The sequence below is a fragment of the Malania oleifera genome, chromosome 3 (assembly GCF_029873635.1).
Source record: "Malania oleifera isolate guangnan ecotype guangnan chromosome 3, ASM2987363v1, whole genome shotgun sequence".
NCBI lineage: Eukaryota > Viridiplantae > Streptophyta > Magnoliopsida > Santalales > Ximeniaceae > Malania > Malania oleifera.
Genome location: NC_080419.1, coordinates 62,253,021 through 62,269,009, shown reverse-complemented (window position 1 = coordinate 62,269,009; position 15,989 = coordinate 62,253,021). Strand labels below are relative to the sequence as shown.

Sequence of the window (15,989 nt, the reverse complement as noted above, 5' to 3'; positions counted from 1 at the left end):
CTTGAAAATTCAAGACACTAAAATGGAAACTCTGAAAGCAAATTACAGAAATTCTAATCCGCATCTTAAAGATCCCAACAGTTAGCTGCCTGCAGTTTCAGACCCCACAATGCCCACATGGAAGACCCAAGCATCAGGTATCAATTCCATCTGCATCTACACCCCTCCATCCACCCTCCACCACTCCCAGTTGTAGTGCCTCCCTTGCCTCCTCCTGTACACACCCATCATCAGCACCACTATGTTGAGGTTGGTTCACCAAGACCTGCAGATGATCGAAAAATGATCTGATCATTGATGGTTGTTGAGATGGGGAGGGATTGATACATGATCGTCTCTGTCAACTGCAACTATGACAACTGCATTGATTCTTCAAAATAATCATACCCCAAAAGACGATCCCTTCACTTGCAGTGAAATTTTTCATCGGATTCAAACGATCCCTTCAACCAAAATGGACATGAGGCGCCAGAGCGTTCTGGTTCAGAATTAATCATAACAATAGAATGATCCTTTCAATATCTTTATCGATTTCCTATTTTTTAAAAACAAAATTAATTTTTTCCCTCTCCTTCCCATCAATCTCCTTTGATGATTATCAATCTATTCTCTGATTGACCACAATTAGCTGCCCCAGTTGCATCTAGTTTAAAAGTTAATAATCATTCAGCATTTGATCTCAAATTCTCCCCTGGGATCTTGCAATGTAATAGTATTCTTTTTAGAAAAAAGAAATATATAATATATAATAATAATGGTTTCTCAATGACTTGGCTGTGATTGAAAATACCAATCCAGGCAGTCACCATTTTGCAACCTCTGATGCCAACTTCTCTGGCCTCAAAGGGGCACCTCAACTCCCTCACCAACGATAAAAACGTTCAGCTGGTGCAGTTCCACATCCTGACCAGCACCAAACCCCTCACCCAACAACAGCTAGTTTCCCTTCAACATCACCACCTCTCAGAGTCCAGTGGCTAGGTCAACATCACTTACAGCATCATCAACACAATCTTCAATGATGGCCACCTTGCCGTGTATAAGGTGGACCAGGAGCTCTTTCCCCAGCTCATCTTCATTTGAGATCTAAAGCATCTACAAATCCTGTCAAGCTGAAGGCAAAATTTTGCAAGATAAATGGCAATGAGCTTGGAAAGGGTCTCCCCTATTTTCTGCAAAATTTTACAAATCCCAGCTTATTTGATTGGGCAATCGTTTTTTTTTTTTAATGCATAAAGGACAGCATAAACCCCTCCTTCCTTCCCAGCACAGAAATTGAGGCTATCCACTTCTCTACAATGAAGATTGGCCTACTTTTGTAAAATGTACACTAGTTATGCATTTTGAATTCTTTATAACCCTATTTTGGTAGAAAACACTACATTGTTGGCCCACGACTTAACAGCTCAAGCTTTTAGATATAGTGGTAATCAAACAGTTTCCAAATTACACTTCCGTAATATGCCTAAGTCCTTATCCACCAAGATAACTCAAAAAGGCTTCTAGCCAATCTGCAGAAAGAAGGAAGTGCCTTGACTCTGACATTTGTAGGAACACTTGAAATAATGCATTGATAATATTCCAAGCAGATGTACTAAAAATTTATTACCATATGGAATGCTTACTGTGCAAACAGTTTGTGCTATTTAAAGAAATGAACTGTATGGTGACTGAGGTTTCAATTTCTGGTTATTTTCAAGTATTAAGATGTAAATATATAATTTTATTTTGTATTCTCAAAACTTAATTAACTTCAATATTAGATATGATCTTGTCTACTAGCCATGATGTCAAGAGGTGGATGTGACAAGAACTTGACACTTGATGCAGGTGCCAATGACTAGAGTACAGAAAACCCATCAAAACATTATAAACATAACCATTTTGCAACATTTAGAGCCTGTTTAGTTGTGGAAAACAGTTTTCATTTTCTGTTTTCGGTCTTCCAAATAATTACAAAAATGATGCTTTGTTTTCTAGTTTTTCTATATTTGTACAGGAAAGTAGGAAAACTTTTTTTTTTCCAAGTTACCCACATAAATTCTAGAGAACTGGAAAATAAAGCGGCAATTTATATTTCTCTCAAAAAATGGATTGAAAAATAAAAAATATTTTCCACAAATAAATAGGCCCTAAGTTTCAATATAATCCAACAAAAAGAAAGCGAAAAGTCAAAATAAATTTTGTATTTATTACTAGAGTTGTGAAGTTGAGTAAACAGTTTTGTGCTCACCAATAAGGAGCCTTGTTGGCTTCTATAAATAAAGTGGAATCAACTTCTTGACTGATGCAGTGAGGACATGAGGAATGGGGTGTTTGTAGGATAGCAAGGCATGAGAAGAATGACAAGTGCAAATTTCGGGGCGCAAGATGGAATAAAAATTAACAACCTCGATTTCAGAATTAAATTGAGGTTCAATCATGTGTTGAAATTGAATAAAAATTGCAGGAGGTTATTTTTCATGCACCACGGGTTAGAATCAAGTATTTTCCTGAAAATCGAAAAAAGATAGAACAAAATAACGATATTTATTAGATGAGAAATAGGGGCCGGTCACATGCATTAAAGCAAATTAATTCCAAAGGGACTATAGCAGCAAGAGCAATAGATGACAAGAGAAGGCAATAAAGTTTCCCAAGACAACGAGCAGAACAATTTTGACTTATGAATTGGCTAGATGAGCATGGAAGATTATGCTCATCAACAATTTTAATTGCTCGATGACAATTTTAGTCATTATTCTAAACTGGGGATGACCCAACCATCCGTGCTAGTCCTCGATAGTGGCTCGATGAGGAAGAGTGGTGGGATGTCAGTTATTAGCAGAATTAGGAAATGGTGCCCTCCAATAGATTGTTGTGCCTAGAGTGAGAGCTCTCTTGGATGTTTTGTCCTTCACAACACAGTGGAAAGAGTGATTGCCTTGGTGAATGTTGAACAAAACAAAGAGGCTTGGTAATGGAAGGAACATGTTAAACATTAAAGAGATGAAATTTGTGAGAATTAGAGAATAAGGAAGAGGAATCAGTGTGGACAATGTGCAAACATGTTCATCACCAACATGAAGTTCTTTGATTACACGCCTAAATTGCGTAATTAGGTGCTTTAATTCATGCATTACGAATTATATTTTTAATTAAATGCCTAATTACTCTCAATATTTTAATATTGTGTCATATTTATAATATTTGGATTTTATTGAGTAATTTATGAATTTTTGGTATTTTTTTATTGCAGAGCAACTATTGAAAGCTAAAAACCGACAGTACTTCGTAATCTGTGTGTAACTCTCTCATCCGACCTCCGATTCAGATGATTCAGGATGCTGTAAAAAGATAAGAAAACGCTCTACAATTTTCATGTTTTGCGTTTTGAGAAATACTGGCTGCATCAAGGTCGAAATCAGAGGTGAAGTTACCATATGTTGTTTTATGAACTATTTCGACATTACTTCATAATCTGGGCATAACTTTCTCCTCCGAGCTCCGATCGAGACGATTCAAAATTTTGGAGAAAGTTGAGAAAGAGCTCTACAACTTTCATGTTTCGAGCTTTGAGAGATACAGACGTTTACTACGTCAAAATTAGGCTTAAAGTGCAGAACCGGCCATGTGTTAACAAAAGAAAGAAGAAAAAAAATGAATAAAGGCCTCTTTGATGTGACCACGTTAATGGGCCGCATGAGAGGCCATGCGCTGGTCTTCAATTTGCTGGGACGGCTGGGGTTTTTTATTAGTTTCTTTTAGGATATAAAGGAGGTTTCTTTTAGCTAGGCTTTCTTTGTTTTTTTCTTTTGGAGTAGTTAGGTTTTCTTTTGAGAGGCAGGAGGAGCAGCCTAAGAGCACAGTAGCAGCAGCATCACATTCGGCCCCTCTTCTCTATTCTTCTCCAATTACACGGCTCTCTCTCTCTCTCTCTTTTCTTTCCTTACTTTTTATTTGAATCTTAAACAATTGTTGGATCTATTTTTATTATAAAAAAACTAGTTTGATTTTCTTGTTATTTAAATATTGTTAATTAGTTTTTAAATTGAATCTTTCTCTCTCTTCTACTCCCTTTCTTTAATTTAATTGTTTAATAAAAGTTGTGGTTGGAATTTTATTTTAGTTTAAATTATTCAGCTTAGATTGTTTTTTTTTAAGTCTTGCGTTGAATCTTTAATATTTGTTTGGGTCATTATTCAGTTTTTTTTTTTTATTTGGAGTCTTTGTTAGCATTTAAATATTTTCTTTAGGTATTTTTACTATTAAAGTTAATATTTTTATTTAGTTAGAGTTTATTTTTGTTTGGGTTTTGTTTAAAGTTAGTATTTTTATTTAATAGAATGATTGCAAGATTTGTTTCTTTCATTATTCTAACATTGAATCTGGCCTTTATTTACTTATTTTTATGCATGACAAATTTCCAATTAGGATTTACGTTGTTTTAAGTTTTATTGCAAAAATTCCAAAAATCTCAAGAACTAAATCTAATCCATGTTCAGTAATTTGTCTTTTCTTAATTTCTTTTAGAATTACACAAATTTTGGAACTAAACCGTATTCTCTTAGGAGACGATCTAGCCTTTAAGCTAAATATTACATGACAGAACTCCTATACTTGGGATAACTTCCGAGTTACTCATTTTTCGAGTGAATCAAGTTTTTGACGCCGTTGCCGAGGAATGTCAGTTTTAGTTTCAAACTAGTGTTTTTCTCGTTATTTTAATTTTTCTCATGAAAAAGAAAAAAAAAAAAAAAAAAAAATTTTGATTTTTGAAGAAAATATGGCTGCACCTGCACCACATACGCTTATGAATTTTTTGGAGTCCACACGAACCACACAACCATCTTGCATCATATTGCCTGATAATGCAAAGAACTTTAACATTAAGCCTGAAATGACATCTGTGATACCTCAATTTTATGGGATGGAGTGTCAAAATCCGTATCAACATTTAAATGATTTTGAGCTTGCATGTGTTACATTTATAGATGGGGCTACTACTAATTAGGCAATAAGATTGCGTCTATTTCCTTTTTCATTGAAAGACAAGGCTAAGACATGGTTTAATTCTCTTAGGCCTAATTCTATCTCTAGTTGGGCTAATATGTAAAACGAATTTCTGCATAAATTTTTTTCCTTACAGAGAACTCAATTTTTGTAGGAACAGATCAGTCGATTCATGCAAGGAGTTTATGAGACATTTCATGAAAACTGGGAGAGATTTAGAGGTCTGGTTAACATGTGTTATCACTATAGATTTGAATCATGGGACCTGATCAACTATTTCTACACTGCGTTGACTCCTAAATCGAAACAGTTCGTTCATACTATGTGTTCAAGATATTTTTTCAACAAGGAACCTGATGAGGCATTGGATTTTCTGGATCATTTAGCTAATTGTGCTCAGCAATGGAACACTGTGATTGACAGAAGACCAATTGCAGCTCAACCATTGAGAACAGTACATGGTGGAGAGTGGTATGAACAGAAAGATGATTTTTGTGTTGAAGCACATCTGGCTGAACTCACCAGAAGAGTGGGGGCTATGGAGATGAAAAAGGAAAATAGTACACAGCAACTTTGGAATCAACCTTCCCAGTCCTATGCACCCCCTTATCAATCGTCATATCATCAGGCTACCTTTCAGCATCAATATCAGCCACAACAGATCTCTCAGAGCTATGCACCTTCAGGATTTCAATCTAATGCAGCACCTACTCCACTGGAGAAGTCTATTGAGGATGTCTTTCAATAGTTCATGCAAATTCAAGTCACAACTAACAATCAGTACACTAAGGCCATAAATAAATTGCAGGACACCATTAATGAGATGAGCACGCAATTGAATATCTTAGAAAAAGGGAAATTTCTAGTAGAACCTTAACATAATCCTCAAGAATACCAGCACCAACAGCAACAAATACATAATGTTTCTCTTGAGACAGCGGAGGTCGTTATTATTTCGAGAAGTGGAAAAGAAGTTTCCCAACCTAAGATACTCATCGACAAACAAATAGTTGTCCCGACAGCTGAAGTTACAATTGAGATAGATGAGATCAAAGAAAAATCAAAGGAAGCAAGCTCAGAATCGAAGAAGTCAGTTAACATGGAGACCGAAACCAGTAAGGAGTACCAACCTATGGTACCTTACCCTCAAAGATTGACAGTCGTGGAACCATCATTCCCTACTGGATTAAATATCAAGGAGTGCAATGCCGAAACAAATCCCCGTAGCGATAAGGTGATGGGTACACCCGATAAAGAGGGTGAGCAGACTGGTGAGAATTTAACTTTCAAGGAGCCAGGTAAAATTTTAATGTTGATGCTTCTAATGAACCAAAGATAACTGCTCTGACAACTTTGTCTCAAAGACCGGTTCTTAAAGAAGTGACTTTCCCAGAAAATATACTGAATAAAGATCCTTTCTTGTTCAAACAAGGAAAGTAGTCTGCACATGTTTTGTTTGGTACCTTAAAACGTATTAATTTATTTGAGGCTAACTTTTGTGCAGGTAACAAGACTGATTCATTGTGGCGACTCAAATTTGGAGACTCGCCGATTCAATTTATTGACCAACACCCACCAGATGAAATTCCTCCAGAGCCTCCGCCAGACAGACTGTGATGTTTTTCTTTCCCTTCTTTTCATTTTGTTTTACCTTACTTTATTTTTAGTTTATTTTCAGGTACATTTTTCTGTAATTTCAGTTTTTCTTTTCCACTACTTCTCCACCCAGGTACGCTCTACTTCCCCCATACTTTCACATTGAGTACAATGTTCCACTTTAGTTGGAGGGGGGTGAGAAATTATATTAAAAAAAAAAAATTGAATATGAATGATTAGGTCATGATTAACACTGACTTATACCCTTTAATACCCGCTCCACATAAATACCACAAAAACACATAAATATCACAAAAAGTTAAGGACACGACACATGTTCTCCACATATGAAGACTCTTCAACCACTTAATGCTTCAGATGTATTCACGTCTGGTTTGCGAATAAGTTGATCTAGGGTGGCCTTGGTTGGGTATGACGAGTAGGTGAGAAGATGCTAGGGTGAAAGACCCGACACCTCACAAATAGGCTGGATCCTTTTCAGACTAGTCAACTCCATACATTTAGTTTTTGTTCCTTGCAATATGTGGGATGTTTGATCGCGACACTCCTCCTCACATATGACGAGTGAACCCATCCTTTTTGAGTGTATTGTATATGATGAGCTTGTGTGAAATTTAGTGATATTCATGTATGTGAAATGGTATATTCATGTTGCATGTACATTCATTTAATATTCATTGGAATTGGTGTTTGTGGGTGTCGTCCTGGAAGCCTTCACGAGACTACAACTCGTCCACTAGGATCGACCTAGGGGTTTAAAGCCTTATTGCATTCGGTAAATGCAACCGTGTTTCCCGTGAAAAAGGAGGTAAATAGGATTTGGTAGCTTTCTCAGTTTTTTTATTTTGCTAGGGACTAACAAAACTTTAGTTAGGGGGTGTGATTACGCACTTAAATTGCGTAATTAGATGCTTTAATTCATGCATTACGAATTATATTTTTAATTAAATGTCTAATTACTCTCAATATTTTAACATTGTGCCCTATTTATAATATTCGGGTTTTATTAAGGAATTTATAAATTTTTTGTATTTTTTTATTGCAGGGCGACTATTGGAAGCTAAAAACCGACAGTACTTCATAATCTGTGCGTAACTCTCTCATCCGACCTCCGATTCAGATGATTCAGAATGCTGTAGAAAGATAAGAAAACGCTTTATAATTTTCATGTTTTGCATTTTGAGAAATACTGACTGCATCAAGGTCGAAATCGGACGTGAAGTTACCATACGTTGTTTTATGGACTATTTCGACATTACTTCGTAATCTGGGCGTAACTTTCTCATCCGAGCTCCAATCGAGACGGTTCAAAATTCTAGAGAAAGCTGAGAAAGAGCTCTACAACAATAAAGGCCTCTTTGATGTGACCACGTTAATGGGCCGCATGAGAGGCCATGCGCTGGTCTTCAATTTGCTGGGACGGCTGGGGTTTTTTATTAGTTTCTTTTAGGATATAAAGGAGGTTGCTTTTGTGAGTGAGGTATGTAGGGTTTAGCTAGGCTTTCTTTGTTTTTCTCTTTTGGAGTAGCTAGGTTTTCTTTTAAGAGGCAGGAGGAGCAGCCCAAGAGCACAGCAGCAGCAGCATCACATTTGGCCCCTCTTCTCTATTCTTCTCCAATTACACGGCTCTCTCTCTCTTTTTTCTTTCCTTATTTTTTATTTGAATCTTAAACAATTATTGGATCTATTTTTATTATAAAAAAATTAGTTTGATTTTCTTGTTATTTAAATATTGTTAATTAGTTTTTAAATTGAATCTTTTTCTCTCTTTTACTCCCTTTCTTTAGTTTAATTGTTTAATAAAAAGTTGTGGTTGGAATTTTATTTTAGTTTAAATTATTCAGTTTTTTTTTTAAGTCTTGCATTGAATTTTTAATATTTGTTTGGGTCATTATTCAGTTTGTTTTTCTTATTTGGAGTCTTTGTTAGCATTTAAATATTTTCTTTGCGTATTTTTACTATTAAAGTTAGTATTTTTATTTAGTTAAGAGTTTATTTTTGTAAGAGTTTATGTTTAAAGTTAGTATTTTTATTTAATAGAATGATTGCAGGATTTGTTTCTTTCATTATTCTAGCATTGAATCTGGCATTTATTTACTTATTTTTATGCATGATAAATTTCCAATTAGGATTTACGTTGTTTTAAGTTTCATTGCAAAAATTCCAAAAATCCTAGGAATTGAATATGAACTGTGTTCAGTAATTTGTCTTTTCTTAATTTCTTTTGGAATTACACAAATTTTGGAACTAAACTGCATTCCCTGAGGAGACGATCTGGCATTTGAACTAAATATTACACGACAGAATTTCTATACTTGGGATAGCTTCCAAACTAATCATTTTTCGAGTGAGTTATTCTTTAGGCCCCTTATACCTACTGGAGATGCCCAAGTCTGCCAGCTGAATACAGAAAGGTTCCTAGGTTTGCATATGGCTTAGGGAGTGTTGGCAGGTGTAGCAGAATGTCCTATGTACAGTCTTCGGCATCAATGTGCTGTATGGCTAGAGAGGGCCACATACTTAACAAGGTGCAAGTGACTGACCATTTCTGCAGAAAGTGTGGTATTTAAATTGATTCTCACTTGGTTCGATGCTTGACCAACCCCAACTTGGTGAAGCAGAAAAAGGAATCACAACTTTCTGGGCCAAATTCATAATAGGAGGGCCAAATTCATAATAGGAGTTGAGATAGGATCACAGTATTGTTATGGAAAGCAAAATATCATGGAGATAATTTTTTGAATTTAGCTTTATGGAGAAGGCAAGATAGAGGTAGAGTAAAATAAGAATGGTTAGATATTGAGGCATTTGGGGTCAAAGAAGAAGAGAAGGAGGGAGAAGATGACATAGGTGTCTCAGCCACATATTCCTTGTGAATGTGAAGAGCTATCCTGTGAATCTGTTCTTCCTTACCTCTCATTGATGTAAAACATCTGCACACCCATGTGTGTACGTTGCAATGAGATACAACTCCCAAATACATTTGAATAAAAATACAACAAGAGATTTGCTTATGTCCCTATGTTATATTTGGTTCACAAAAGGTTTATTCCTAGGAATAGAATGAAATAAGATGAAAAATGCAATAAAAATTGTATAAAGATAAATAGTTTAGAAAAAAAAAAATCATGCAAAAGCTTGTGTTATTCAATCCAATATGGAATAGGACGCTAGAAATTCCAATAATAAAATTTGGGAAAAATCATGTCTTGTCCAATGAATTCATAATTTTTTTTTTAAATTGTCATCTTTTTATGGTTTCATTACATCATCTTTTGTAAGCTCCCAAATGATTATTCTATTCCCACCCTCGCAAAGCAGGGAGCCTTGTGGTCTAGGGATGCCCTATGATTATTCTATTTGTACTAATAGAATGATGATAGTATAGGATTTGGATAGTTTACAAAAGAAAAAGTGTAGTCATCATAAAGTAAATGACAAAGCAAAAAAAAAAAATTATTATTAATTCATAACACGATATAGACAAGGGATGATTACTCCCAAATTTCAAAATGGGAATGTCTATTCCTATCCTATTTCATGTTAGACGGAATAACACAAACTACTACATGAGTGATGTTGTCAATAATATAGACGTTAAGGAGCAAGAAATGTTAGGTGAAATTGCACATTTTACCTATCCAGAAATGGAGCATCTATCAAATTACCAAAGCACCAAAACATCATACAAGATGATATCATCTTGTTGCTAAAAGATACACAACAAAACATAAATTTTTTTGCATGCATCTATCATACTTGAAAATCAAAATATAGAAAGTCTCTATTAGCCTTATGGCTACATGATCTTAGTTGTCATATTTTGCTGATTACAACCCATTAGTGGTTCTAAGTCACTAACCTTCGAATATCAAGTTATGAAAGGTGCAAGTGACGAAATCATGAAGATACAGGTTAAATTGTAAAGAACAAAGTGGACACTCAAATGGAAGATCTCAAGCACATCCAATGGATCAAGTGTGAATTCATATGTAATGGGAATGTTTGAGGTAGAATTGTTGTAACTCTTTTAGTGCTGTTTCATGCAAGCTTATTGAGCAAGAGTTTAGCAAATTGCACAAGCATACTAGTCCATATAGCATATCGGATATCATTCATCATGTAAAATATGTTTTTCATAGTTTTTACACTCACAAGTTTTCAAAGTCAAAACCATGATTTATATGATGACAGAGATGCATATCCTAAACTCAATTTTGTATATAATGGGACAAGGTTAAATGGTTTAAGTGTTGTACACTTTAATATATTTGGTCCCGGTAGGGTTAAGATCATTTTTATGTACCTAAAATAGAAGAAAATCAAGGATTTGAGGAAACAGGGAAAACCATCAACAGTTTTCCCTAGGTACATCAACGGTTTCAAACAGAAGCCAATTAAGAAACTGGCTTGAAGGAAACCGTCCACGATTTGAGGAAACCATTGATGGTTTTGTGAAAACCATCTGCGGTGTGGGTCGTTTTCAAAACAGAACGGCTAGTTTTTGTGTCTAACGGCTATAAACGACTAGTTTTTGTGTCTAACAGCTAATGGTTTTCCCTAGGTACATCAACGGTTTTAGACAGAAGCCAATTAAGAAACTGGCTTGAAGGAAACCGTCCACGGTTTTGTGGAAACCATCCGCGGTTTGGGTCGTTTTCATAACAGAACGACTAGTTTTTGTGTCTAACGACTAGTTTTTGTGTCTAACGGCTATAAACGATTAGTTCACGATTTTGCCTATAAATATAAGGCTTCTAACTTGTTCTAAAACAATTTTTTAGTACTTCACATTTAGTGAACATCATTTCAAGCACATTGCATCTTAGTTCATAAATCTAGTGCTCACTATCTCTCTTGCTCTCTAATTTTGTATGTGATTCAATACTTGAAATATTAGTGTGAGGTTTTCTTTGTGTTGTAATTAGCTCATTGAAGGAGCATCGTCTACATCAACAACACCCACTATATCTTCTTCAAGTTGTAAAGGGTTCTTGGTGAACCTAGCTTAAAAGCTCTTTGTGAGCAAGAAGGGATTTGTTCCCTTGGTGGTGCAAAGGCTTCTACATCCTTAAGGAGTACATATAGTGGATTTGGAATCCTTGAGTGTGTCTCAAGGTGTGGACGTAAGCAAGAGGCCAAACCACGTTAATATTGTTTGTTAAGCTTCTCTTCTCTTCACTCCTTTATTTACATTTTGTGCAGGGTTTATTTTATATATATTGTGATATAATCATTTGTATCTTGCCAAGATTTTCATTTTGTAGAGAAGCAAAAATCCACAAAAGAGTCCATTCACCCCCCCCCCCTCTCTAGACTCCACACTAGGGACAACAGTCTCAATATAGTTTAACAAACTAAATATTGTGTATAAGTTAGACATGAAACACTGCCAGTTTAAATCATTGTACGTAATAAGTCTTCATTCTTTTAGAAACAATGAATCAATGTAGTTAGTACCAGCAGATCATAAAATGAATACTCAAAATCCAACAAAGGAAAGTTATGTCGCTGTATAGATGTGAACATATTGGTTATTTAAGGTAGACATGTACCAGTCAAAAGTAACACTAAGGTAAATTCATGCAGCATGGTGAATCATTAAATATGACAAGTCACTCACCCAAAAAATTTGCCTCCACATCCACCAATCCAAGAATTACATAGTAATACCATTTTGCCTGTGCCATTCAAAAGAACAAGAATCACATATGCTGAACCATAAAAGAGAATTTGCATAAAAGAAGAGTAGCCTAGATTATTATTAAAATAAGAATTAGAAGAACTACAGAACATTTAAGTAAATGTTACAACTGACTAAATATTAATCAATTCAATTGCTTCCTCCCAACTACAACAACGGTAATCAAAATGTTTCCAAGAAGTAATTTCCTAATTAAAACATGAATTTAAAGATCTTTCAAGATTTCTCTCAATTTCACACATTCAACTCACAGTAAATCACGTCTCAAATGGGCCACCATTTCAATCCTTAAATGTCGAAGAATAATTTCCCTTTGGACTCCCTGATCACTCATGTAATAAAACTATAAAAGAAGCAAGCTTCTCATGCCAAAGGTTCAAAGAACCATTCCTTTAACTGGGGTCCAATGATAAAAAAAAAACCTGGATGAAGATGTTGACTTGGAGCACCTATCTCTAATTATATGAAACAACACACTCTATAACACACCCTCCCCCATAGCATAACATTGCAAAGAGTCAATTTCGGTTCGCACCCATCTTAAAAATCCATGTATTCTACAGGAATATGAAAGTTGTGTCCTAATATTCATTTTAGGTCCAACAATTGTTTACAAGTTTCAAGAAAAAGAAAAAAATGAAGATTAAAAAAGGGAGAAGGAACTACATCAAAAGAAGATAGAACCATTGGTTACATAATATAAAAAATTGTGTACAATCTCTTATTATTTCCAACTTCCAAGTCAATTAATCTACCACTATTTTGGTTCTCTGAAATTGCATATGAAACCTTTTTTGAAATATTCATGCTCAATAAAATTTAGACAGCCAAATATTCATTGTTTTATCTTAGTTCTCATTACATTTGGAGCGTGTAACAAAAAAAAATTACTAAATATCTAACAAGCTTACAAAAGGGGGAAAAAAAGAAAAGAAAAAGTAAAGCAAAACAAAAACAAAACACGAAACACAAAAAAAGGGGAAGGGATGAGGGGAAGAAAAGAGGAAAGAATCACTTAGAAGATTTTTCATTAATAATTATTAATTAAATATATGGTAAGAAAGTACTATTTATGTTAAATTAAAAACTTTATCTTATGTAATTGCTCATTAATTCTATCAAATAATTATAAGCTTTGCAAAGGTTAAAATTGAAAAACAACAGATATTCATATATTAGATACTAAATAGTTAAAATAATTCATATTTTAGATTCAGTGTCTAGTTCAAGTTCAATTCAAAACTGGTTCACAAAATCATATTTGAAATTCAATGTTCAACACTTAACACTTAATTTTACCAGATGCCCCCTAAATGTCACTGGCAGAGGATATCTTTAAATGAGTGCATGATTGTTAATTAAAATAATAATTATGAATACCTAGAAGCATGCATCCTCTTCTGCAAATACAGAATATAAGAGCTACAGCTTCAAAGTTCTTAGATAAAACAAGAAATGTTATTGAGAAGGGAAAAGGAGTACAAGAAATGGTGGGCAAGATATTCTCCAACAAACAGAACAAAGAAGAAGAACGAAAACAAACTGATAATGTATGAAAGCCCTTCAAATCTTTATTCCACAAATTCATCCATCCATCTCAAGCTTCTCCTTGCACTTTTTTGTAAGTTCACCTTGCATGAAGAGTCACACGCCATTACCAGCAGCATGTTCGTGCATTCAAATTTACTCACTTCAATACAAGGCTAAGGCCCCATTGGAGCTGCTCTACACGTTTGATATGTGTCCATTTCCATTATATATTTCTTAGTCCATTTCCTAACGCATCTCAACATCTCTTCTCATTTAAACATCATTCTTTGAGAAGTTTTATTTACAGTCCTGTTTGGAACATAAAATACAATAGGGAAAGGAAAGAAAAATACAAAGGGATCCACTTTTTTCATGCTTAATATCAAAGAAAGTGAGAAAGAAAATAAAAAATATACCAAATCAATTTGATTTTACACATCACATTTCATTTTTCTTAATTTTTAATCAAATTAGAATAAATTTTCATTTTTAATAGTATTTGCTTTAGAGAGAAAAAGTAAAGTAAAAAGAGTTTTCTTCCTATTTTCCTCTCAGAAAATGTAAAGTAAAATGAGTTTTCTTCCTATTTTTCTTTCCTTTCCTTTCCACAAACAAAATCATTGATCCAAATGGACCCTAAAAGTTCGTATCATTCAGCTTCATAGACTTTCTAATTGCTCAAATTTTCTACATGTGAAAAGGACCTTCCAATCAAATTGCAATCTCACTTATTCAACCGAAAAAGGGATAAAAGGGAATAACAAAGATGAAGCATACAGAATATGAACCTTGAGTGCTTTCTTTCTGTATAACAGCATGCCTCCATAGACTATTGCCAAAAGCACATAATTTAGAAAAGACTGTGAAGTTGGTGCATCAATCCCTAACATACACAAAGCATTGCAATGTCAAACATCCAAAATTACAGAAAATATATATTCGACAGAAATAGAGCATACAGTATGATATTTAAAATATTTTGACACAAATTCCCGGCAAATGGAAAACAACAGGATTTTTGGCTTCCCAAAACAAAAGCTCCATGTAGCAGAAACAGATTAAGGAAAACAGACACATGTCCCCATTGATTATTCCAAAAAAAAAAAAGCAGTATCAAAAGCTCATTCTCAAGCGCACAAAAAAAAAAAACAGAGAGAAAGAAAGAGAGAGAAAAAAATCTAGTACTCAAAATTCTAAATCTGCATATAAATACAAATTACGCTATGACGCTATTCCCTGGCCAATCAGATATAAACAAAGTTCCATTGTGGAAAAAGTTACGAATAAAAACAGCCCTTTGCTAATCACTACAAATAAAATCACCTTTTCTAGGGAATTAATAAAATCACCCAGAACAAACGAGTATAAAAATTCCATTATAAGGCGGTGTGAAACCGAAGTGAATATATAAACAAAGACATAACGACCTCTTCTAGCAAGTTCCGAAGATGAAAACCCGGTGGAAGTGATGAGAAGAGAGAGAAGTTGCCCCAATCCCAGCCCGACCAGCGTCTTGTGTGTGCAAAATTCCTGGAAGCTCATCATAATTTCTCTCTCTCACTGACACAAACCCAGTTCAGAGGAGAATGAAAAATGCCCAGAAATTACAGCTGGGGAAGAGCATCTGCATCAATTTCACATGGTCCAACCAGAGTGGAAATTATACCCTAGCATTGACGTTTACCAAATCAAGCATAAAATACTCCACTTTTTGAGAGTCTCTTTCGAATGCAAACGCTTTTTGACGACCAATATGACGATTCTCAACCCAATGAAAGCGACGGAGAATCGCCTTATATATATATAGGCCTTCAACAACCTTACGGCTGAGGCGGAGGTTTAGGCATGGTTTTAATTTTTAAAATCAAATTGAAATATTGTTAAGGTGCTGCCGAGATGAGATTCACTGACAATAATTTACTACGAAGCAGTTGCATTTTCCCCCCTTTTTTACGTAGTGTGAATATATTTATGTATATTATATATAACATGCATAGAGAGAGTGAGAGATTTTTCCTATTTAACATTTTTTTAAAATAAATTATTTTAAAATAATTGAACTAAACTTTTTTCCCTAAATTCATGCGTCTCAAATGTAGTTGATCCATCCAACCTATATTAAACAAAAAAAATATTGGATCGACCA

The 15,989-nt window shown here is 34.6% G+C and overlaps 1 protein-coding gene across 1 annotated transcript in view; it reads right to left on the bottom strand.

Moving 5' to 3' along the window:
- Window positions 1-15,696, bottom strand: part of LOC131151604 (uncharacterized) — a 30,037-nt gene extending 14,341 nt beyond the window's left edge. Inside the window, exons 1-3 of the mRNA XM_058102864.1 lie at window positions 15,271-15,696; window positions 14,632-14,726; window positions 12,233-12,290 (exon numbers count right to left, since the gene is read on the bottom strand). Coding sequence (XP_057958847.1) covers window positions 12,233-12,290; window positions 14,632-14,726; window positions 15,271-15,388 — 271 coding nt within the window. The 5' untranslated portion in view covers window positions 15,389-15,696. The remainder of the gene's footprint in view (window positions 1-12,232; window positions 12,291-14,631; window positions 14,727-15,270) is intronic.
- Between the last annotated feature and the right edge of the window lie 293 nt (window positions 15,697-15,989).